Below are 26,378 nucleotides of genomic sequence, written 5' to 3' on the forward strand. Positions count from 1 at the left end.
TAATACCAGACAAAGCTGTTCATCATAAAGTGGACTTAATATGAAGATGGGGGAACAGAGACTGTACATCCATGATCCACCTTGTGTAAATGTGGACTAAGATTAAAAAAAATCAGTGAAAGTACATGCTATCACAAGGAATAGCATTAGTTTTTCACTATAAATAATTTCTTATAACAAATGCAACAAACAGGAGAAAAACTCTACACGTTAAGACTTTATAACAAAGATTATATTCTCTGTTCGAATTTTACAAGTTATCACATACCTCACATAGCATCTAAAACACAAATGCTATATTTCAGAGAGGAATTAAGCAGGAATAGGTCCTGTACATTGTAATATTTCTTATTTTACAAATGCTTTCTTTCATATTTGTTAAATGAATGTCTCCAACATACCTGCAGTATTACAATTATATGACTTTCTGCACACACTTACCATTGTATGAAAGAAAATTAATGCTATCTCTAGATTATCAAATTTACAATACCTATACAACTGCTCAATAATGTTATGAGAATTATAAAGAACATATGTATTATATCATACTGGAAGGATACAACACCCAAGTATCTTTGTGTGTATATATATATATATATATATATATATATATATATATATATATATATATATATATATATATAAAAGACATCTAACCAACCAACTACTCATTTCTACAGCTACGTGACAATCTTATAGAAAAGTTTAAATTAAAAATCTGCTTATACATTCCACCTTGATAAATATCTATAATAATGTCATTTAAGTATTGTTAAAGAATGCCTCCTAATCACATGTAAATATGACACAACTCATTCCAAGCTTAATGCCACTTAAAATAATGTATTTTCTAAATAATTCAATCGAAGCAATTCTTCACATTTTGTGCCCACAATCTTTATGCTGAAAGATAAAGCAACACATTTAGAGAATATTGTAAAAATTAAATGTTTACAGATTCAAAGTATATGAACCACAGCAAAAGGCTGAAAACTGGATGTGCTGGAAATAATTCATATACAATATCACTGACACACTGATACGGTCCAGTCCACTACATTATGCGAGGATTGTAATTATACTCTAACAAGACTTTAGATCATTTAACAGTGAGACTCCTGCATGCAAAGCAAATACTCAACTGACATTAAAAATGTCAATTTGTGAGTCTGTGGACCACAATGACTCTTCAAGCTGTATCAACTTCTCAAAGACCATTACAATAGGATATTATCAATTATATATGGCACTTTACAATGAAGGAGCAACAAATTTAATACTGGTCACTAATTACCACACCTAATGCTGTTGTCTAAGCTATGGTCCTATTCTATTTTGAAACCTAAATTTCAAAACCCACCTCCATATTAAAGCCTTGATGATAACACTGATGCAACAACCATTTGGATAGTGATATCTGTAAAGGAAAAGTTTACCTATCCTTTTCTTTATTATCAAATAGCAAGTTATTTTCATAAATGATTCACATGTTCAATGTCCAATAAAACTTTGTAAGCATGGAAATATCTAATATAACATACCATACGACACAAAGGTACCAGCAAGTTGACCTTCATAAATGAGATATTGTAAGCAAATTTATGACAATAACATTAACCACTTGATTTCGAACAAGGCAATGTGGACAGAACCAATGCATGTTTTCAGTATGACCTAGAATACAGCATATCTGACATGGCAATGTCAAGCAGCAGTGATTAAGATATGAATGTTGAAATTATTGTACTTCTTTAAACCAATACTGTTATTTGCTACCCCCTGCTAATCATGTAAAAACTCACTAAAGCTACTCATAAGATGGTACTTATCCCCAAAATTTATTTGTGTAAATAAATTTTTACAATACGTACATTACTATACAGTCAACATATTAACATTCTGTTTACCAAAAATTTTGTCCAGTGTAATACTTCTTCATATTGTCTTTTAGATGTGTAACACAATAATAATTTCTGTCAGGCAGACTCCTAACATTCTAAGATACGCATCTGCCCCATATCTATTGAAAATAACCCCACAACCAATTTTTGAAAGAGTCCTGGAGTTAACCAAGACCTTTCTAAAGGCTCCTACAGCCCAAGGCTGCACATATTTCAAGAGCAGGGAAAAGCAGACTCCTTTGGAATGATTCGTTCTTTGACGAGACTGTACTCCAAATGATGCAGCCTCACCAAAGATGATTTTTTTCATTTGTGGTGTAACCATGAGCAGGCAGAGTCTGGTGACACCTCTGCCCAACATAAATTGACTATGCAGGTGTTTATACATCTCAACTATGAAAATCAACATGACAATACCCGGTGACAGCTATCAAATAAAATTAGGTATTTTCAAAATCATTGGACAAAATATTTATGAATAAAATATTCATTCTGATACACATTTGTTAATAAAGGAAAAATAAATATATATTATGATAAACATTCATTAGTAAAGGAAAATTTTCTTTTGAATATGCTCTGCTCTTTTGTCATAATTCTGGATGAATGGCCAGTACTTCCATGAAAACCATCAACTTTCAAAAAATACACAAACAGGAGCACATTTACAATTAATTAGTTTAACTATATGATGCACTGACCTGGATTCCCAAGATCTAAGCAGCATAAAAAATTCTATCAGTATCAGCATATTGCAACATCTGTGATTCGTACTAACATGATATTTCAATATGATAAACAGAAGTCCCTTACAAGAATAATGTAACTGAGAAGTTGCGGTTTATTCATAATGAATGGGATAGATGCAGGAGGAAATGTAAATTGGAAATAAAAGGATGGGTAAACATGCAACCACTGGTACTGACAGGATTCTGTACAATAATCCTGATCACGACATATGATTATACTTGGTCAGACCTTTCACCCTTTCAGTCCTTAACAGTCTTCTCTTTTTAATGAAAATAGTAAATTGAAAGTTTGGGAATTGATTTTATACATTAACTCGACATATGGTAAAAAGACAAACCTTCTTCATTTGCTGTTATCCCTTTATACATCCTTAGTACTATGATAGTTTGTTAATTTGGCAGTAAGCCTATTTCCACCATTTACTGTCATCATAGGCCCAAACAAAACTTCATAGTGATCATCATCATTATGAACCAGTAATGCACATAACTATGTTCCATCAAAACTGCATCTTACCTTCCATGTTGCAGCTTGTTTATATCTATGGCTGCCACATGTATGCTCAAATAAGAGTTCTTCGCCTATGGTGGTTGTATGCTAATACAAACCTATGAAATTTCTGAGGTTAAATTATTACTGTGAATGACACATGGTACCATTTAATGGCTCAAAGCCACCCCAGGAAGTACAAAACGAGTTAGGAAACATCAGCAGGTATTTCATACGTGCATAGAACTCTGGTCCCACATGTACCAAAAGCATGTACATGACTGAAAAGGTTAAGAATCAAATCCATTTCATTTCCTGAAACCTACACTTTAAGAACATAAACACAACATAAATAACAAAACTAGGAGACCTAAAAAGTTCAAATCCATTTCATTTCCTGAAACCTACACTTTAAGAACATAAACACAACATAAATAACAAAACTAGGAGACCTAAAAAGTATCAGGTTCATACAGGGTAAGAAGGAAAGACATTCATATATTACTGTCAAAATTTGTCATATAACAGAATATATAAAAATAGCAAAATTCAGTGGTCACTTCTTATCTAAGACAATGCCCATTTTGGTTCACTTCTTATCTAAGACAATGCCCGTTTTGGTTCACTTCTTATCTAAGACAATGCCCATTTTGGTCCAAAATGCCTCTTACCAAGCAATCTGTTGTTCCTTCAACCTAACAAATAAGCAATTATAAAATTTCCAGTGAAGTTAACCCATAACTTGACAGAATCATTTGTTGCCATCATTTGTGCACTTTACAGATCTGGTACAGAGTGATCCATAAACTTAACAAGGGAGCTTGCCATGTGCTTCATCATGTGTTTGTATACAAAGGACGGCATTATGGTGACAGTGACCACTTGCCCACACTCATTGATGATTGCTGATACCTCCTTATCCTTCAAGCCAACCACATTCTGCCCATTGACCTGAAAAAGAAAAAAAAATAATTCATGCATATAAGCCTACCTGGCACAAGAAAAGGGGAAAAAAAAAGACAGGTAAATACAAAGATATAAAGACAGCATCTACATGACTATAATACAAAACATTATTCTACTAAAAGCACCACACATCTACCCACACCCGATTTTTGCTTAAATATCCAGAATTCATTTGGAAATTAATATGTGTATGTGAATATAAAAAAAAAAAAAAAAATGTGCACATATATTTGATGTACGAAAAAGTGGTAACTAAGAGGATAGTGGAGAGCATATAGCATAAATTGAGAGAAGGAATGTGTCTCCAGGAGTGCTATGGTTCATACGGACCAAGTGTTTGCTTTGAAGAATTTTTCAGAAAAACTCAAGAGAAACAAGGGATTTTATGAGGCATCTATGGACCCAGGCCAAGATAGGAAGGCAAGGTGAAGAGGGATCAGAAGAAAACATTAGATAAACTTAACAGCAATGCCTTGTGGAATATGCTGCAAATATAAGGTGTGAAAGTAAAGCTACTAGATGCAATGGAAATTATTCATCAGGAGAGTATGATGCATGTACATAGGAAGGATGAAGGGCAGGTGGTTCTAGGTGAAGGTAGGTCTGCCTTAAGAGTATGTTATATCACCAAAGTAGTCTCGTCTGTTTATGGATGAGGTGGTGAGGGAGGTAACTGAAAAGTTCTTGGAAAGATGGGTCTACAGTACGTTGGAAGTGGGAAGGCTTTCATTAGTGAGCCAATTATACATATGATTTCATTTACCTGATTTGTTGTCAGTCCTAGAATGATGGCAATTATGAGACAACATTAGATATATGCATTCCTACAAGAGGTGATGTCAAGGAACAATCCACCAATCAACATGAAATAAGCTGTATGAAATCTACCTAAAATATCAACAACACCAAAAATAACCCATCATGTGCAAAGAAACTTTTGGTGGATATCCTTCATAGATAAAATGCTACTTAACTAATAGAATATAGTGAAACATCAACACAAGAATGGATCAAGTAGTTTAAATGTACTATGCCACCTCCCACCTTGTAACAAAAGAAAACAGACAACTTTATTATGAAAATAGGCTACATCTAACCTCAAAAAGTTTTTGAAAAAGGGTACTACTCACTTCAAGAAGATGGTGATCTATGAGAAGCCCATTACGTGCTGCAGATGAATCCTTTACCAAAGCTGTTACCTCACCATCACAGAACTGAAATCCAATGTGACCTGTGCTGTCCTTGTGTAGGGTAACTGTCCGCTCAAATGGCCTTAAAAGAAAATAAAAAATGAAAGTAAAGTATTCATTTCCAATCATACTCTTACATCAACTGCAGTGCTGTACATGAGCATTTACACAAATAAAACCACAGCTGAAATACCTGAGTCAGGATATCGTTATCAATAACTAATCTGGTGTTTAGGCAATTAAAAAGATCAGACAAATAAGCAAAAAAATTGTTTAAAATAGGCAAATTATGATCAAATTTTTTTAACCCATCAGGAACCTGTGCAATATCTTTAAACTTGTCAAACAAGAGCACCTGTTAACTTCAAAATAAGGCAGTATTAAATGATAAATAACCATAGATTGTCTCCCTGAAAAGGGACTTTTCCCCAACAATTCTTATTACAGACTTATCATCAAAACTGTTTCTAATTTCCATTACTAGGTCAAAATTTGTGGCATAACAGATACTCCTGTAAGCCATGTCCTCCATCTCAAAACAACAAGATGAGAATGCAGCACAGTCTAAAAATAACTTCCTTAAAAAACTTAACTTGTAATGGAGCTTTAAGTCTCCTGATGCCTGCTACCTTATGCATGTTAACTATATCCACACCTCCTTTTTATAACTATCCTGACTCTCAAATAAACACAGGCTTCACATCCATATTTTACAGCTGGAGCAAGAGATCATTCATCGAAGCAATTTGAACACATTACACTAAATTTGTTCCAATTACATGAGCTTTCAGTATTTTTACAGTTTTTCTCCCTTGTAAAACCACTTTCAACTGCTTTACCCCTAACATCCTTAATCAATTTTACTCCTAAATACCTACACTTATTCACAGTTTCCACTTCTTTGCCATTAATCTCTCGAAAACATCTTACAAATGGACATTAACTGAAGATGTAGTTAAACTATTCGGACGTCTAGAGAATGGATGCAAGTTAATGAGGCATTTTTTTTTGTCTGTTCCTGGTGCAACCCCTCTAGGAATTAAAGTAAAAATGAAAGATGTTCTAATATACATGTTTGTTTCTTGAATACTGTAATAAAGGCAATTGATTCAAAACATTTAAAAATCCACACAACAGTTTTAGCAATGACTAGATACAAGTTTAATGAGTTTAGATGTTTCCTCTGTTTCTCATAACAAAAGAAAAAGGAATAAAAATATACTAAATACACAATGGAAGTATACCTTGAAGAAGTGTCCTACCTGTCTCTAATTGCCAAGCTGATACCATTTGTTGGACTCTTCTTCAGTATATCATGCACTTTCTCCATTGAGTAGCCAGCCACTGTGTTACTGTTGATTTGCAGGATTTGGTCTCCAAAACGAAGCCCTGACAATAAATTATATGTATGAGTTTAGATTCACTTACCACAGACTACAACTCATTCTTCAGCCTTTTTTTGGCATGCATGATTTGCAGCAAAGATGACCCAAGCAAAGGGCAACACCTGTGAGCATGGTGATATGCTGTATGACAATACTGAAACTGAAAATGATACTCTACAAAACAAATAGCCATCTCAGTATCTTATGGCTGAATCTAACAATAAATCACGGTACGAAAAAAAGTTAACAGAATTTCCCTAGAGATTATGGCACCGTGGTAGATGAGACACCTTTTGCATGCAAGTGGGATATCAACCCTTTTAAGGCTCTGATCTGTATACAACTTTAATACATACCTCTTGTCTGGATGTCAAGACCTCAAACCCACTTGAACCTTCTTGACAAAGTTTGGAAGTGAGCTGAACACACTAATGGCCTCCAAAACTAAGCATGAAGGACTACTGTCCTACCTAGTGTCAATGGTGCTAACAACCCTATATTCTGCATACATTGTCAATTATATCTTCCCCACTAAATTCTGCACAAGAAATTTCTGCTGTGTTGAGATGATACTTCCTAAACACTGTGTAAGCATTTCAACTATAACAATGCTCTACCATGGATACTTAAAAAGTAACTTGACTTTGTTTAAAGTTAATGTGCTATATATCTAATCATTGTTATTCAATTTGGTAGACTGTCATTTGTAGATTACTAAATAATTCATTCAGTACTACCCAATCCTTGTTACTGCTTTTCTCACAGTGTAACTTTTAATTCATTTCAATCATTGAGGGCCAGCATAAGGACTTTTTGTGTCCTAAGTATACTCTTTTTTCTAACAGCCTACAGGATGGATAGGATCACACAACAGATACGAGTCTTGCAATAAAAATAAAAATAAAACGAAGTAACTCAAGGTAGATGCCTATGGCGACTTCATGTCATCTATCTACTGAAATCTACATCCTCACAAAACAAAAACTTCACATGAAAGCTCACCAGCAAGAGCTGCCGGAGAGTTCTTCTTGACAAGACACACGAACACTCCCTTGTTGATTGCCTTAACACGCATACCCACTTTACCATCAGCATCTTTGCAAAGTGTCACCTACAAAAAAAATTGATGTATTACAAATCATTACACAAGTTCAACAAATTAAGAACTTCAATATCACAGCAGCAACCTACTCAATTTTCATGCCTATGCTTTTCCTCACAAGGGTGTGGTCTGCATTGTACAGCTAGCCAAAGGAAACTTGAAAAACTTAAAAAATCAAATCCTAACTCTCCAAATTTTCTTCTGTGAGCCTAACAGCATACTTTTCTAACATGAACACAAATACATGGCACTTTCATTAACAACAAGACAACTACATCACCTAGGCAATACCTAACTTCTTTAAAAATTGCACAGGCTAATAATCTATAAAGGCAAATCTGACTGTAGTCTTTATAACTCCGAACTGAAAGAATCCTGGGGTGTTTAGAATGCTTAAAATGTAACAGAACTAGCTCCTCCCAAGATCTTTGCTCCTCCAATAAACCCAATCCTTTTTCATTAAATTCAACCTGCACTAGCATCTTTCTACTGACCTTTCTTGTGAGGCATGTCATCTTGCTATTACCTTTCCTAATATCTTATTCCTCTCAGAGATCTAGCAGTCAAACGATAGCTCTGTTTTCCCTTCAAAACTCCAAGTACATCTAAGGCTACCTGTCATAGGCAAAGTCTGTGCTTACTTCAATGAACAAAAATGTTTCAAGCCTCCTGAAACATGAAACTTCAAGTTTTGCATTAATATCCAATTCCTAACTTCCACTTTTTCTATATTTCATCTTACACTCCCCACATTCTACAAACTTAACAACGTCCTCTGTTTACATAAATTTTGGCCACAAGGTTGTGACATTTCTTATCCTCAAGCAGATGTCCTCTCTTTCTTAGAGCAGCTCAGTAAAGTTTATTAATAACAAGCAGAATTCCTCTATCCCTCAGAGCAGCTCAGCAAAAACAAACAGAATCATCAACTACAATATAATACCTAAAACTATACCAACAGAGATAATAAGGAAAAAATATAACAACCCTGAAGTAAAATGGAAAGACTACAAATTGGAAATCAAGAAATTAGAAATATGCATGGGAAAACTACAGATATATAAAAAAAATATGCAACAACCACAGTAACATTTAAGATTTCTTCAAAGTGACTATACTCTAGTTGTCAAAAGATGATGATTAAACCTTGCTGAAGGTGACTTTTCACTAACAGTGTAAGTACAGGTAAGCATATTAAAATCTTATATACAGTAAACCCTTATTCTTATGGAATTCAATAAACTACCTCTCTAGGCAGTACAGGGATAATTCTACATTCATGGAGTCCTGTATCCTTTACTTTCTATGCCATCAAGTAACATATCAAGCCTTTGTAAACTGCCAGCATTCACAGCTTCAGTAGTCAGTTCATTCAAACCATCCACTACCCTAACATTACACCAGTATTTCTAGCAGACTCTTCAGACCATACTGGACCAAGTTTGGGATCTAACAGAAATTTTTGGAATTCTAGAGACTCTTCAGACCATACTGGACCAAGTTTGGGATCTAACAGAAATTTTTGTAAAAGTTCAATATATTGTTTGGGATATTTTGGAAGAGCCCATTTGTTCCTGAACAAGGTCCGGGACATCTAGAGAACATGTGACAGCTTCTTGTGCATCACCTCGGTATATATTTTATCTACCTTACTGGCATTCAATTTTCTTTATACATACATACACATAGTTGTAAACTTATTTACAATATTCTAATAAAGCAATATCACCTTTTTTGCCAGTACACCTACAAACACAATCTAAGTACAGATTTCAAAACGAAATAGACTGACTCATCACTGCTTGTCAGTCTGAGATAAGCACCCACCTGGTCAACACAAACCCATGTTCTCATGCCAGTGAAGTGTTTTTTTATGGTACAAAGGCTTGTGTTTTTGTATAAAATTACTGAAATGAGCTGGAACAAGCATTCTATTACAATCTTCTTGAACAAAACACACACAAAGTTTCACATTATGTCATTATCTTTCAATACATCTATAATTCTTTTCTGCATGATCACTGACTTCTCATTCCTTTCCAATGAAGCATTATTACACTGTAACTGCCCATCTCTTTCAGAAATAAGAACCTTATCATTTCCTGTATTCACATTTATCCTCAACATCTCCCTCCTACACAACACTTTCCAACCATAATACCCAATTCCTCCTTTGATTAAGCTAAGAGAACAGCACATCATAATTGTGGTAGCTTTCACCTTAAATATCGACATTCTTGGCATTCAAAAATCTTCCATACAAACCATAAAATCAGTACTTTCCATAAACTTTTCCTATTAACTTTCCATAAGCATTCTACTCATCAAAAATTTCTACATGTATTTCACTATTTCTAAAATCCTTTCCGATCAACTTACCTTAAGCCTTCTATCAATCCCGAATTAATTCATATATTTTGTTCTATATTTCCAGAATTTCTTTTAATACTGTCCTGAGAAACTATGGCTGGCAAACCCTTTACCCTTGTTCCTTGTTTTACATCTACTATAGGTTAATTAATCCATCAAATACAATATTAAAAAGCACACAGTCATTTAAGAACTAGTATGCCCTTAATAACATGGCAGAATTTCATATATTTTAGTCATCATAAATATTTTTGTCCAAACCACTAAATGTAAAGATCAGGCAAACTCACTTCTCTAATGCTGTTTGTGACTTGAGCTCGATGAAGCCCAACAGATGATCCAGAAAGTGGTGCAACAATGCCAGAAGGCATTACAGGTGATACGCTTGATGCTGAGATCACACCCACTGCATTCTGCAAGAGCAAAAAAGAAAGACTTTTATCCTGGCATTTATGCTTATCAGTCCTCCATACTTTCATGCTTTTTTATTATTATATTATTTTGCCTTGTCGCTGTCTCCCGCGTCTGCGAGGTAGCGCAAGGAAACAGATGAAAGAAATGGCCAAACCCACCCCCATACACATGTATATACACACACGTCCACACACGCAAACATACATACCTATACATCTCAATGTACACATATATATACACATGCAGACACAAACATATATACCCATGCACACAATTCACACTGTCTGCCTTTATTCATTCCCATCGCCCCCTCGCCGCACATGGAATACCATCCCCCTCCCCCCTCATGTGTGCGAGGTAGCGCTAGGAAAAGACAACAAAGGCCTTATTCGTTCACACTCAGTCTCTAGCTGTCATGCAATAATGCCCGAAACCACAGCTCCCTTTCCACATCCAGGCCCCACACAACCTTCCATGGTTTACCCCTGACGCTTCACATGCCCTGATTCAATCCACTGACAGCACGTCAACCCCAGTATACCACATCGATCCAATTCACTCTATTCCTTGCCCGCCTTTCACCCTCCTGCATGTTCAGGCCCCGATCACACAAAATCTTTTTCACTCCATCTTTCCACCTCCAATTTGGTCTCCCACTTCTCGTTCCCTCTACCTCCGACACATATATCCTCTTGGTTAATCTTTCCTCACTCATTCTCTCCATGTGCCCAAACCATTTCAAAACACCCTCTTCTCCTCTCTCAACCACGCACTTTTTATTTCCACACATCTCTCTCACCCTTACATTACTTATTCGATCAAACCACCTCACACCACACATTGTCCTCAAACATCTCATTTCCAGCACATCCTCCTGCGCACAACTCTATCCACAGCCCACGCCTCGCAACCATACAACATTGTTGGAACCACTATTCCTTCAAACATACCCATTTTTGCTTTCCGAGATAATGTTCTCGACTTCCACACATTCTTCAAGGCTCCCAGGATTTTCGCCCCCTCCCCCACCCTATGATTCACTTCCGCTTCCATGGTTCCATCCGCTGCCAGATCCACTCCCAGATATCTAAAACACTTTACTTCCTCCAGTTTTTCTCCATTCAAACTTTCCTCCCAATTGACTTGACCCTCAACCCTACTGTACCTAATAACCTTGCACTTATTCACATTTACTCTTAACTCTCTTCTTTCACACACTTTACCAACTCAGTCACCAGCTTCTGCAGTTTCTTACATGAATCAGCCACCAGCGCTGTATCATCAGCGAACAACAACTGACTCACTTCCAAAGTTCTCTCATCCACAACAGACTTCATACTTGCCCCTCTTTCCAAAACTCTTGCATTCACCTCCCTAACAACCCCATCCATAAACAAATTAAAACAACCATGGAGACATCACACACCCCTGCCGCAAACCTACATTCACTGAGAACCAATCACTTTCCGCTCTTCCTACACGTACACATGCCTTACATCCTCGATAAAAACTTTTCACTGCTTCTAACAACTTGCCTCCCACACTATATATTCTTAATACCTTCCACAGAGCATCTCTATCCACTCTATCATATGCCTTCTCCAGATCCATAAATGCTACATACAAATCCATTTGCTTTTCTAAGTATTTCTCACATACATTCTTCAAAGCAAACACCTGATCCACACATCCTCTACCACTTCCGAAACCACACTGCTCTTCCCCAATCTGATGCTCTGTACATGCCTTCACCCTCTCAATCAATATCCTCCCATATAATTTACCAGGAATACTCAACAAACTTATATCTCTGTAATTTGAGCACTCACTCTTATCCCCCTTGCCTTTCATGCTTATATTTCCATATTTAAATGTATTGCATGTATTTCCCCTTTTATATGCATCGCATACACTATGCATAAACATATGATAAGGTTAAAGAACAGTGCAGTGTATTACTAAAAGAAAATACAGATGGGTAGAAATAGTGTTTGCAAAAAACAAATACATATGACAGCTGCAGGCCATTCTCAAAGGTGGCTAAAAGCATAAACATCAAATTATCTTTTAAATGATTTGGTTTCATTAACAATTCTTTTATTATTTCTATTCTTACTGTTTCCCTAATTCTACTAGTAATATCTTTAGTTTATATAATTCTTAGTGTTACTGTAATGCATATAGAAAATACCTGTCACTTTTCCCCCTAAAAACTATATTTTCTTTTTTTCAAGTTGGAGGCTCTAGCCATGGAGTAAAATTCCACATCAAGGTTGGGCCTTTATCAAAAAATAGGGTAATGAGAGAGGGGGAAAAAAAACTGAAGAATTTCTGACAATGTAGCAAATAAAAAAAGGACAGGTCATCATTAATAAAAAAAAAAAGTATGATGTACAGATTTCCAAAACTTTGAGATGTAGGGAAGAAACAGGAAACAAAACACTCTCCAGCTGCTGACAGCCACAGAGTAATTATGTAATGCAGAAGCTTTACGGGTAGTGCATAGTCTAGCTAATGGCGGAGTCACACAAGCAACCAACTTCTAGGACGAAAAACTCGACTACACTAATAATAATAGAAGAGGGTATGTGAACCAACTTTGCAGAAGAGTTGATACATAAGACTGCTTTAGACTTGACTCTTGTCTAGTAAGCATGTAGAGCGAAAACTGCCCGAGAAGTGAGAGCAGTACTCCATTCAAGGACGGATTTATCCTTTGTAAAAATGGAGCAACCATTCAGAAGAAATAAGAATTTTCAGCATCTACATAAAACTCCCTGTTTCCAAAATAAGCTATATGTCATAGTGATACCAAATATGATCAATGGGTTAAGTGGTACAATTACAGCTCCATCGAAAGAGATGGGAAAAATCATGGTTTGAACATATCTACTAAAATAAGTATATCAACTTTAGAAATCTAAAAAACACACAATAGATAAAAAATGTACATAAAACTTTCTAGCAAAATTTACCACTATCTTTATTTTTCATGTATATTCCTTTAGGTAATCTTTCTTTTCACTCGTTTTCCCTTTTCACTGCAAGTAATGTGATGAATACTTCATACTGGAGTTTGCAAATCGAACAAACATATCTATAAAATTCCTCTTAGCATGTTTCTCTTTGGCATCTGATGGAGAAGACAGACAAAAACCAAGAAGTCTAGAAGAGATTCTATATGTACTGCCCAACTTTAATAAGCAAAGATATGAACAAAACAAAGACAAATCTTTTTTTTACAAAATTCATACATAAAAGAAAACTTTTTCCACAACATCTTTAAATAAAGCTTACAGGTTGTGCTGTAGCAACAGGAAGGTACTCTGGCATATTGGCAGCAATCACATCAGGTGTGAATTCCAGGCCCATGTAGTCTTCCAGAGCAGGATATAAATGAGTCAGGTCAGTCTGGAAATCAAAAGATATGGGTGATAGTAACAGTAGATTATTGGATGAAATTTATAACTCTAATTTCGGCAATATTTTTCTAAAAAGTCAACAGTACTATTAGAAGAAAAGAAATACAACGCATATAGAATCCCAAAACTTCTGAACTGCCCATAATTGTCCACTATTTTTCCCTTAAAAAAATGCTATACACCAAATTTTTTTCACACTCATTTACCATATCCTGTGTTACTGAGACAGCCAAGAACAGGCAAAGAAACTCTCTAGTTATAATGATAAATGCTCTTAAATCAGAGAACCCCAACCACAACCAAGCCCTCAAGACATTTCTGTAGTTTCCACTGACCGATTCATATGCTCTGGTTCAGTCAACTGACAGCACTTCCAGTCCTGTATATCGCATTGCTTCAATTCACTCTATTCTACGTAGGCCATAAACCCTTCATCATTTCAAGCCCTGAACAATCAATTTTTTTAAACTCTATCCTCCTAACATCAGCTCGGTTTCCCATTTCTTGTTTCCTCAGCTTTTGATCTATATACACTCATTTTTAACCATCCCATATGTCAGATCATTTCAGCAAATCCTCTCCAGTTCTCACGCATTTTCTTTCTACTAACACACCTCTCTCTACCACTTTCATCGATACTTGATCAACCCTTCTCATGTCATATATCATCCTTAGACACTTCACTTCAAGCAAAGTCATCCTCTTCTGTACATTACCATTTTGAGCCTACACCTAGCATCCATACAGTGTCAAGACAATTATACCATTAAACATAACTCTTGGTTGCTCTTCTCTGGACCCTCTCAATCATATCTGTGTTTCCTAAGGTACGGGGACCAGACCCATGAAGTGTAATCAAATTTTAGTCTGATGTATGTTGTGACATCTTCAACCTCACACATTCCTCAATGTGTCAAAGACCTTTCCCCCATCACTCATCCTTAGATTCTCTTCAGCTCACATGTTTCCTTTTTTTTCTATGTCCACTTCCCAGTATCTAAACAACTTCACTTCCTTCAAACTCATATCCTGACTAACCAATCTCTTTCCACTGCTAAACATGACATCCTTGATTCTATGTTCATTTACTTTCAACTTTATCCATTCACACATTTTCCCAAACTCAGAAACCAACTTCTGCAATTTCCCACTCGAGTCTGCCAACAATGCTGTATCATCATCAAACTGTACCAGACTCATTTCTCAGGCTTCCCCACTTCTTACAGACTGAAGACCTGCCCCCTTTACCCAACATCCTTGCATTCAACTCCCTCAGCACCCAATCCATAAACCAATTAAACAACTATGGTGGCATTACACACCCCTATTGCACACCCTACATTCCTCATCCTCTCTTCCTACCTACTATCACTGAATACTTTGCCTCAAATCAAATTGTATGTAAAATGTACCTTTGACTGGACTTCTGGAGGGTGCAAAGGGTAGGGAGGTGGAGCATGAGCTTCATGCACTGGAGGAGCTGTTGCAATACCTCCACCCTGTGAAGCTACCATTTCATTCACCAGTTGGACTTGAGCCTAAAAAGTACATTACATCGTGTCACAAAAGAATATCATTATAAAGAGAGATACACTCTTAAAATACATAATAGCTCTCCTACGTGGAATCTCCAACTAAAATTACATCTTATATATTATGCTGGTACTTAGAACATTAAAATAATATCAATAAAAGTTTCATATTAAATGTGAAAACACAGACTAAAACTTAAAAAAACAAGTTCTTATCATAACACTACAGGAATCTGAATAATTCAGTTTACTAAACATTATAATTACAGCAATGGAAAACTTACTCCAACAACACAAGCTTGTTGTCAGTAATGAAATACCCCATGTCCCCAGTTATACCCTATTACCCACTCTGCATTAAAATTACCCATGAATATACAGGAGTCCCTTCTATCTCTAGGCGGCTCCTGCAACACTCAGAAAGCTGCTATGTCCACATGGGTTGGACCACAGATCATAAGGTGTGATAGTGCTGTGTGTATTTGTGTAGGGAAAATGCACAGCAATTAGGCAGTAAATCTTCCTTGTCTTCATTATGGTAAATGCATCGTAGGTGAGAAAGTTTTAGGGGCGGGTTGAACTGGTGTTTGTTGTACTGTAGGAATGGGTGATGTACAAAGAGTTGTTGGGAAAATATGACTCATGTATGTCTGAAAAGTGTGGTTTCAGATAAATGTATGTCTGGTGAGGTGGTGGTCAGGGTTCAAGATCAGGCTAGGTCGGGGAGGGCCTTCAACTCGGCACTGTAAATCCTTAAGATGCACTGCATATTTCATGGACATTTCTTACGCAGAGATATCTGTTGCATGTGCAAAACTGCTGACATCTTTATAATAATGAAACAATAACCAGCTAACCCTTATGGTGCAGGAAGAGAACACTAAAAAACTAGCAAACGGTATCGCACATTTTCAGTGATTTATTAAACAGTTTGTACTAAAATAGAGTATCACATAAAAACAAAAATTAAATCTGCATTACTTACTCGACCCAACTGGTCCACCTTCATATCCTCTAATGATGGGTACAGACTCATGTTGATCTGAAAGACAAAATATATCTGTTCAGATGAATCTACCTTATGATCAGCAAGACAAAATCTTTTTATCAAAATGTATTCATCCATCTCTTTTTCAGAAAAACTAAGACTAACATTAAAAGAGTATTATAAACATTGATTCTTAAAATATGACACCTATTACATTAATCATATACACCTAGCTGTAATTTTTTGTTCATATTTCTGAGTTTCACCTAGAATTAATATTCTTCTAGTGTAACTAAGAAGGTGCTGCAGTTCCTAGTAAGTAACTGCAACATTTTCCTTTCATGTATGTGGTCCCCAACAGCAGAACACACAATGGTATCATATTTCTACTAAAAATCTCTGCTAATAAGTCATTTAAGGTTTCTAAGGTTCTGCAGATTTCATACTTATCTGACCTACTTTTACATAAATCAACCGAACAATTCCCCCAATGTTAACAACCCCCTTCACAACTGCCTCACTTCATGTAGAATACAAGCATAATGCTCAAAATCATACTCCATTGCCTTTTTAGTTTCTAAACACTACACTAACTTTGCTGAACAAGATCACTCAGTAATAAAGTAATAAAAGGTAATTTCAATGTGTACTTCAACTAGTAACATAACAGTAAATGATAATCACATTTTCTACTATTTCGCTCAATTGACAAAATCTATGAACAGTTAGCATTGGTTGTATTCCTAACACATTAGAAACAGTGAATCATACAGATCATGCATTACTTCCTGTTTTACAGGGTCTTCCTAAGCAATAAACATCACCTAATATCACACAATAAATCTCATAATGAAACCATATATACACTTTCATAAGCAATGGAGCCATACAACAAGGGTAGTTATATGAGTGACATCAATATTAGGTGAAGTTTTTGCCGATACAAAAAGAACTACATGCCACCTGATGGAATGCATTGCAATTCACTGGGAGTTAATTTCTACATGGGAATCTAATGTCACTTATTCCTTGGTTATATTTTCTTATACAAATCTTTCACGGTAAGAGGAAAATCGTTTCCCAGTTTCCTTGAAAAAGATCCATTTTCCAGAAAGACTATGGAGAATATCATTTCATCACATACTTAGATTTACGTCATTTAGTAGGAAATCAAACAACAAATTCATAAAAGTACATTAAAAAAAAGTAATAAACTGTTAATAAAATCAATCTCCATTAGTCAACTGGGTCAACTCAACTATCAAACGTGTATTTCACCAACTCTACAAAATTCCTCCGGAACCTCAGTTGTATTTAGCTAATGTTATTCAGCGATATTCAGTTAAGGGATATTTCTAAAAACATAATTTCTGATAAGCAGAGACCTATTCCAATTTCACCAAGCCAATGGAGCCACTGGAGAGCTCTTATCTTGAAATGCACGGAAAAAGCTGGGTTAAAGCTGTCAAACCAACTGTAAGGGGTTCAAAAATTTACTGCACTCAGCTTGAAGCTCCACTTGCAATACCTTGATGCCCAGTATGCGTGACTAATTACTCAACAGCCATTGCTTGACTGTGACTGGTTATCTTTTGCCATGTGCTAAAAATTTACTTGTACCATACCTTTAACCCTAATAACAGGACACCATCTTCTAGTGTACTGGTAAATGCAATCTAACCTAATCAGGTAATTCATGATGGAGGACTTCCATTTTCTGTGTTTATGGAATCACTGTTGCCACTATAATGAATAATTTAAGAGTGTAACATTTTCCATTTTCACACATATTACTCATCTATCACTATCAAACAATTTGCAAGGTATTTTACGATAGGGTAAAAGTAGAGCAGGATAAAAAGTGTTAATACCAACACTGGATGTCATGCCTTATAAGCACTACAGATGAAACAAGGATTCTTTTCATGATCAAATTTCAACACCATCAAACCACCATTGCCCCATGCCATGCATCAATTGCTTCAAGAGATATGCCAGTGTTCAGATGTTTAAAGACATTAGAATCTGACAGTGCTGAAAGGATCCCCTTATGTGACATATACAAAAATTTCTGTTTGATTCAAATCTTACAATGCATGGCAGCATTCAGTGGAATGTATTAACACAAAATTAACCATTCCTAGACCGAACAGGCAAGATTTCATGGTTTTACCGTTTCATTCAACTTGCATGACCATTTACAAACCAAACAATGTTCTACTGAAGCAGACATGGTATGATGACAGCTGTCAACAAGACATTACTCTGTGAATGTCCTCCTTCAAAGTGAGAGAACTTTCACGAATTACTTCAAGATACCAAAGGGATTCCTCATGTTGACGACATTTTGGCCAATATGATACCAACAGATTCCTTACCTATCGAACTACTGACATAATGCCTTTAATCCATAATTTTCCTCTTATTCAAGGCCCTGCATGCTTTGTAATGACTTCAATACTATAGAGTAGGAGGTGCTACATCTCATATCCTACACCTAATTTTATGGTGTAATGATTTCAACCGTTACACTTTCATTAAAACTTAACTAAAATATATGTGCCCTCCAACTGATAAATTAACCCTTACTAAACTGACCTAAACAGTGCTTTGACTAAGTCAGTTTTGCTCAATGCAATGCCTTGCACCTTCTTTTTCACAGAAAATTAATTATGATGATCCCAAACCCGGCCTTAGGAACTTGTAGTCACCTGAAATTACTATGCGAGACCAATGCTGGCAGTGTCTAAAAATTAGACACTGGCCCAAAATGCCCTGAAAATGGCATTTTCAATTTAGTTGTCCTTTGTCTTTTACACCTCGCCCTTATCATACTCTAGGAAAAACACTACAACAGCAAATACAATCAGATTTCATTGGTAAACTGTGCCTCCTACTATAATCATTATACATTATACCAGAGCCTACTTGCTGTAGGCCTCCATGGATGCTGAGTATGGTACACTTTCAAACCCTCTTAAACCAATCAACCTTACCTAACTTTCAACCTAGTGGCTCCGCCCCTCCCTTTTGCTTACCTTAAAGCAACCGTAAAGGACTGTCTTCCTAAATCCACCATTAAAGGACAAAGGGAAAATTACCTACCGGCATTAAAATATCTACCCCAAGGTGTCAACTAATATGTCGAATTTTTGGCAAAATAATTATGTAGATACAGATAGCAATTCTGCAAGGTACTAAGTGTCAAGCCCTTTCTAAATTTCAAAAGGCATGTCACTGAAAATATCATAACCTTACCGTTCGGAAGGAACACTTCATACAGCCACAGTATGCAAGGAAACAAGAAAATCCTGTTCGGTACACGAATCTAACTTACTTTCATACATGTAACAAACGAAGTTTACTCGATAATGGACGAATATCAAATACACTATCTTCAGTAGCGCCTATTGTCGTTAACACATTGTTCAACTTCTTTTACCTATCACACGGGTGACAATAAACCTAATCTTATCACGTGCCGCCACGACATGTATCCCATGACCATGACTTATATCCGTCCCAAATTCAGTTTCCTGTCGACCACAAACACCACCATGGAATTCTGACTCCATCTATTTCACTTTTGAGACGTGTTGGCAAAGGATTAGCCTCACCTTTCTGCGGACGCAAGCCAACTCCCACTAGATGAAATACGCCTACTACTGCGAGGAGCGCCAGAACCCTTACTTTTTGTTTATCTAGAGCCATCCTCCAGTGAAAATATCTATGACGTCACCATACGGGAACTAGTCCTCGAACTTAACGTGACTAAATCTCACAGACTTGGGGAAGTTATATATGTTTCTTCCATGCGTTTTTGTTATCCTTGTATTTTGCATGGTCATAACAAGATACTCGAATGCCCTCTCTTAAGTTATGATATCCATGAACAACAGGGTTTCATAAAAATTTCGCTAAGTGCATGATAATTGGTTTTAAATGTTTCTTCTGCCGGGAAGTTCAAAACTTCGAAGAAATTTCGTGACTCAGCAATGTAACATTAATGACGTCATGACCAGTTTCATTACTGTCTTCGTTTCCGTCGTGTGAAACTTGATGCTTTGTTGTCTTTTTCTTGTTCAGCTGTATATTCACTTTCTGTCGACATACCGATAACGTTAAAATTATAATTACTGTAATTCTTATCTCACTGTATGCTGCAAAACATTTTGACAACCACCATGTAACATGTATAATAATGTTATGCATTTCAAACAGAATTTCCCGATAACTCAGAAAGAATCGATTTTTGTAAATATTCTCCCAATGGTGCTCCATACAAGCGAACCTATCTCAATATGATCAAATCATGCATAACAATATTAGCTTATTCTACAAGAAAATAAGGGAGATCATCCCGTGTCTTGAGAAAAAAAATAGAGAAAGTAGGCCTTTGAAAATGACATTAACATCAACAACTGTGTACGTCACACGGATAGAGACCAGTATTTTTTTTTTCCTTGAGTCTCGGCGCTGAGGTTTCTTTTGTTACTGACTTATGCAAATGACTCTGCCAGAAGGATCGTAGTTATACCTGAATATGCTTGCAAAAGATGCTTAGCTTATGAAGGAAATGGAGAGTATTCAAAACTGTGATAACACTTAAAAAAACAAGGTTTTTGAAGGTTTCCTTAAACTTAGCAAAGTTTAAACAATGAAGGCACAACTCATCAAAGATAAGGACCGAACAAAGATTATGATATGAACTTGAAATACAGTTAAGTCTGCTGGATGGTCTTATGACGCAGTAAAGGTTTTAGTCAATGGCAGCCATGGTCCTTGCGCTTTATATCCTGGCAAACTGCCACAAAGAAAAGTTACCATAAAAGGAATGTATACAACCGCACATATACTGCATTGCACCTTGAAGAAATTAGAAAAAAATTGTACTGGATGGTCAGCCATTACTCCCGGTACTAATGAAGTTATTTATCCTTTGACAATGTCATGCTTGTGGGGGAAGTGGGTATTTGTCTGCTTCAGACACTGTGGCGTTGTGACCTAGCGGCCTGTTGGCAAGCGTTGCCTTGATACCAAATCAAGTGGTAGTCGTCATTTTAATGTTAGAATGAGAAAAGTCATTCCTTGTATGTAATGAATGTTGCTGTGATGGACACCTGACGGCTCCTAATGAGAGACGCGTCAAAGGAGTATGTGATCGAGTTTATATCCAACATTAGGTCAAAACTAGTATATGCTTCTCATGTTTGGTCACCAATCCTAAAAGATGCAGAAAGAACAAATAACAAAGTTCCAGAGGAGAACAACAAAGATGATACCAGAATTTGTCCATCACAGAGGAGAGAAGAATGAAAGGTAACCTAACCACATTTCCTTTATAAACCAGTTTGATGACGTCACACAGCATTCTTCGAAAGATAAAGATAAAAAACTTAGTCCATGAAATTAAGCATGGAACTTGTCATAGAGATGTAACGCACTTTTACGGCGTAATGGTGGATAAATGGAACAGAATGATAAAATGTGTGTAAATAGCATAATACAATTTAAAGTTGTATGATATGCAAGATAGGTCAAGAAATATGACTCAACTGTGAGAGTCGGCGTTTTTCAAAGGCTTAAAAGGCTACTTGATGTGAACTAATAGAAAGTTCAAGAGACGGGACCCCCACGAGTGTAAGAAATCTCTCATTGAACTGTGCAAACAGGAAATTTCAAGAAAGCCCAGTTCCTACATAATCAAGATGGAAAGTTCTGTAGGGAACGAAGCGTTGTCCATATTCATAGATACACAATCATTCCCTTCGTTTTTGAATAACTTTGAATGAAAATATGCTGAGAAATACTCGCGAGACTGACATGTATGACGTCAGCAAGAGCGGGCAATCCCACATCCGTTGGAAATAGCAGCAGGTCACGTACCTTTGTATCCATATGTTAAAATAATCATGTATACCGTATTTCTAGGGGAGAAAAACAGTATGTTTAAGCAATATATTTTGGGATATCATAAAATAGAGAGGTTTAGAACATGAGTGGACGACAGAAAAAGTTCTTCTGTATGCATAATAACAAAAGGATTAACGAATTGCTAAACTTCGCAAGTATGAAAACATTCTTAAATGATAACTAAACTTGCGAATCTCTGTTGCGCATGAAGTAAATCTCTTCAAGTGAAATCTATGAAACTGTATTGGCTGTCTTGCAGTGAATATTTTAATTTCCAGTGTTTAAGCAACGAGAAGATACAGAGCAGAGACTTCGTTCAGGTTACAAGATTCCTTTAGTTAGCCCCTCCAATACATGCAACACGTCCAAAGTGCTTTTCCCAGGCCCTAGTAACAGTTACTCCATTCACATTTTTTTTTTCAGATATTTACACAATTCTCAATCTTGCTGCCACTCTCACACACTACTTTCCTTCAATTGTTCAACCCACCTTCCCTTGACATTTTACCTTTTTCCATAGTTGCGATGGTCTTGAGTATTTTGACCTGTCCTCCTTTGTTCTCAAATTTCAATCAATGAAAAGACTATCTGTCTCTATATACAGATACAAATCCTTCTTGTGAAAGTATGAGTCGTCACATGATGTACAAATGGTATGCGAGCAAAAATAGGTCATACGATGATAACAAAAAGGAGGCAGAGTAAAATATATATATATATATATATATATATATATATATATATATATATATATATATATATATATATATATATATATATATATATATATATATATATATATATATATATATATAACGTATCAAAATACACAACAAACCACAAAATAAAGCCAAATGAACCAAAATATAGATTGTACCTCGTTATCGGTATTTATGAGCATTAAACTTTTATCTGTTGGTGTCAGCGTGATTATCTTTTTCCGTCATGTCTCACATTCCTTTCTCATGTACATATTTTCTCCCGATGACAGCCTGCTGCCCTCCTGTCGCGATCAGCTGCACCTTCGTGCAAAGTGCAACAGATGTACATAACGTTATCATCATCACCTCTACTGGTTGATGTGTGTATTAATTAACTGCAGAGCAAATCAATAATAATCATTCTTGCCTCTTCCATGCAAAAGCCTCTTCTCTAAAGGGTAACATTCAATCATGTGGATGATTAGGACTGCTGCTGAACTCAGAATTTACAATATTCATGAACTTTATATATCACAGCAACTGCACTCATGGCCCATGAAAATGAATCCATTTGACATCAGTGTCCTTTAAAATCAAACCGAGGCTTGAAGATCAAAATGACGTTCTTGGTGACAAAGACAACATCGTTACCAATCACATCTTATAAAGTATACAAGGAGCCACAGGAGCTGTCGGAGGTTGTAACAAACACTGATGGTTCCTGAATCCAGAATGAAAATCAGGATGAGCAACTATTCCATATCATACTTGTCTTACGTGTAAGATGGATTGCTATTACGATAACACTCAACAACATGTAATTCACACGATTCTCTGTTCTTAAACGTGAACATATACACGTTACTTCCTGCTGGGTAAGTGATGGCCGATCTGCCCGAAAGCTTTCCTTGTTCGAGCGAGGAAGGAATGGTGAAGGTGGGGGCGGCAGGACTGTTCAAGGTCAGCCCTCACGTCACTACCCTCATGCGGCTGAGTCACACGTTGCCTTGTCAACATTCTGGATCGAGGGTGTGGCTTAGAGGGTGTATGATATAAATGCACAATGGCAGTTGGTGTGGCTTCTGCTTTCGGACAGTAGAGTGGCCAGCGGACACGGTTGCTGTACATGTTGGGAGGCAGAGTTAGCTGACGTGGGTGTAAGGGAGCTGTCTTGTGCAGACGGGCATTTAGAAAGTTGGCATCGTTGCTTTGGGGCATGACAAAAGGTCTTGTGTGGAGTGGTATGCACGTACAGTGCAAGTAATAAAATGATATAGTCTAACATGAATTTAGAAAAACTACTAAATTCTAAAGAAGACAACATTGCGCAACACATTTCGCAATACTTTCAGGGGATTTTTCCCCCCGATATTGGATATATGGTGAGACAGGTCTCCCCAACCCTTACCACTGGCCACAGCCCTGGATTTTTTTTTCACCACTAACCACTCGACCATGCTGTCAGTCCTAAGCTACAGGCCTATCTACAAGTTTCTAAATCATACATAAACGGGTCTATTCTATTGTCCCCATTCTGACATGGAACCATTTTTCCTCTAACAAAACATACGGGTCCTAATATGTCCCTGGGCCTCAGGCTCAAGCCTATTCTTCCTAATGGATTACTCACCCTTGAGTGTAAGCAGTGGAGGTGTTTGGTACCACTATCAAGTATGGCTGCTGGCCTTGGGCCGTCGGGACTTGGAGTATGACTGCAGCTACAGTGGCTGCTCAGCACACTAACATTACCCTATGGTTAGAGGGTATTTTTTTGGGCATTTTCAGCAATATTTGGCTGTTGGCACACATAATCAAAACATAAACCGATACAAAAAGAACAGAGGACCATACTGTAACTATGTAGTGATATCAACACAAGATAGAATGGCATGAAACATCAACAGAACCAGCTCAAGACCTGTGGGAAGGGACGGTGCTGACGAATCATGGCGTCACGAGGTGAAGCTTATCATACAACAATAACAACTGATAAATCCAATACATCACACAGAACAAGACTAGCAAGTCTTACAACCCTTTACTAATAGTCTTACCTATATTTTGATCACATTAGAATCTTTAAGTAATCGAATTTATTCAATCGTGAAACCTTAGTAAAGACAAGGAAAGCGGGGTTAAAGTTGCCAAGAGCAAAATAGTTTTGCTAATGTTTAACATAATGCCAAGCAATGCAGGAATGGTGTGACCACATATTAAGATCAACCAGCCGGCAATGCCACAATCTGGCGCCGAGAACTACATGCAGAGAAAGACTATGTGAAGGGCATTGCTTTCTTAGCATGAACCACCATGGTGAAATAGCTAAACAAATGGATGATAGAACTAAACATATCAGATAGTATCTGTGTTCTTAAACTAGAATTGACAGACTGATAATAAGAACATTATTTATGGACTAAGACTAATCATATACCTCTATGTTTGTGGCGAAACTTGAGAGATGCTACGTAGAGGTCCGAGGAAAGCGGTTCTCATGGAACAAGAACTGAAACTGGTGTAGCAGGTTGAGGATAATACAGATTGGTCACTAGTTTTTCATGTTCTCGTTCTTCTGAAGCTCACGTTCGTGTACTCGCTGATTACGTGTTTGCATAAAAAATAAATGGAGTTCCACTGAACATTTGATATGTTTTGGTTTCTGAGCAAAAGCCAGGATTTACTAATGGCTGTGTTGCTAAGCAAACACATTCGAGTAGAACTAGTAATTTTAAAATGTATTTCACTGGCTGAGGATGAAATAGGTATCATTATATTTTTTTTACAATATATATATATATATATATATATATATATATATATATATATATATATATATATATAATGTATATAATTTTTTTTCATACATATTCGCCATTTCCCCCGTTAGTGAGGTAGCGTTACGAACAGAGGACTGAGCCTAAGAGGTAAAATTCTCACTTGGCCCTCTTCTCTGTTCCTTCTTTTGGAAAAGTAAAAACTGGAGGGGAGGATTTTCAGCCCCCCACTCACTCCTCTTTTACGACATGCAGGGAATACGTGGGAAGTATTCGTTCTTCCCTATCCTCGTAATATATATACATACATATATATCCCTGGGGATAGGGGATTAAGAATACTTCCCACGTATTCCCTGCGTGTCGTAGAAGGCGACTAAAAGGGGAGGGAGCGGGGGGCTGGAAATCCTCCCCTCTCGTTTTTTTTTTAATTTTCCAAAAGAAGGAACAGAGAATTGGGCCAGGTGAGGGTATTCCC

At 36.6% G+C, this 26,378-nt stretch overlaps 1 protein-coding gene across 9 annotated transcripts; it reads right to left on the reverse strand.

Annotated features, from left to right (window-relative positions):
* Nucleotides 1-210: 210 nt before the first annotated feature.
* Nucleotides 211-25,847, reverse strand: LOC139757231 (syntenin-1-like). Of its 9 annotated transcripts, none has more exons than XR_011714550.1 (10): nt 25,561-25,640; nt 16,510-16,566; nt 15,405-15,530; nt 13,868-13,981; nt 10,447-10,569; nt 7,687-7,795; nt 6,562-6,688; nt 5,240-5,381; nt 3,548-4,094; nt 211-3,465 (listed from the first exon to the last, which is right to left on the reverse strand). XR_011714550.1 is itself a non-coding variant. In XM_071677460.1 (9 exons), exons 2-9 carry the CDS (start codon nt 16,558-16,560, stop codon nt 3,921-3,923), a joined length of 966 nt encoding a protein of 321 aa, XP_071533561.1. In that variant the 5' UTR covers nt 16,561-16,566; nt 25,561-25,847; the 3' UTR covers nt 211-3,920. The 9 variants fall into 9 exon arrangements, 5 of the variants coding, with proteins under 5 accessions (XP_071533561.1, XP_071533562.1, XP_071533560.1 ...); XR_011714549.1 differs by lacking the exon at nt 25,561-25,640 and adding an exon at nt 24,757-25,045; XR_011714548.1 differs by lacking the exon at nt 25,561-25,640 and adding an exon at nt 20,130-20,231.
* Nucleotides 25,848-26,378: the final 531 nt, after the last annotated feature.

This window comes from Panulirus ornatus, chromosome 25 (assembly GCF_036320965.1).
Source record: "Panulirus ornatus isolate Po-2019 chromosome 25, ASM3632096v1, whole genome shotgun sequence".
NCBI lineage: Eukaryota > Metazoa > Arthropoda > Malacostraca > Decapoda > Palinuridae > Panulirus > Panulirus ornatus.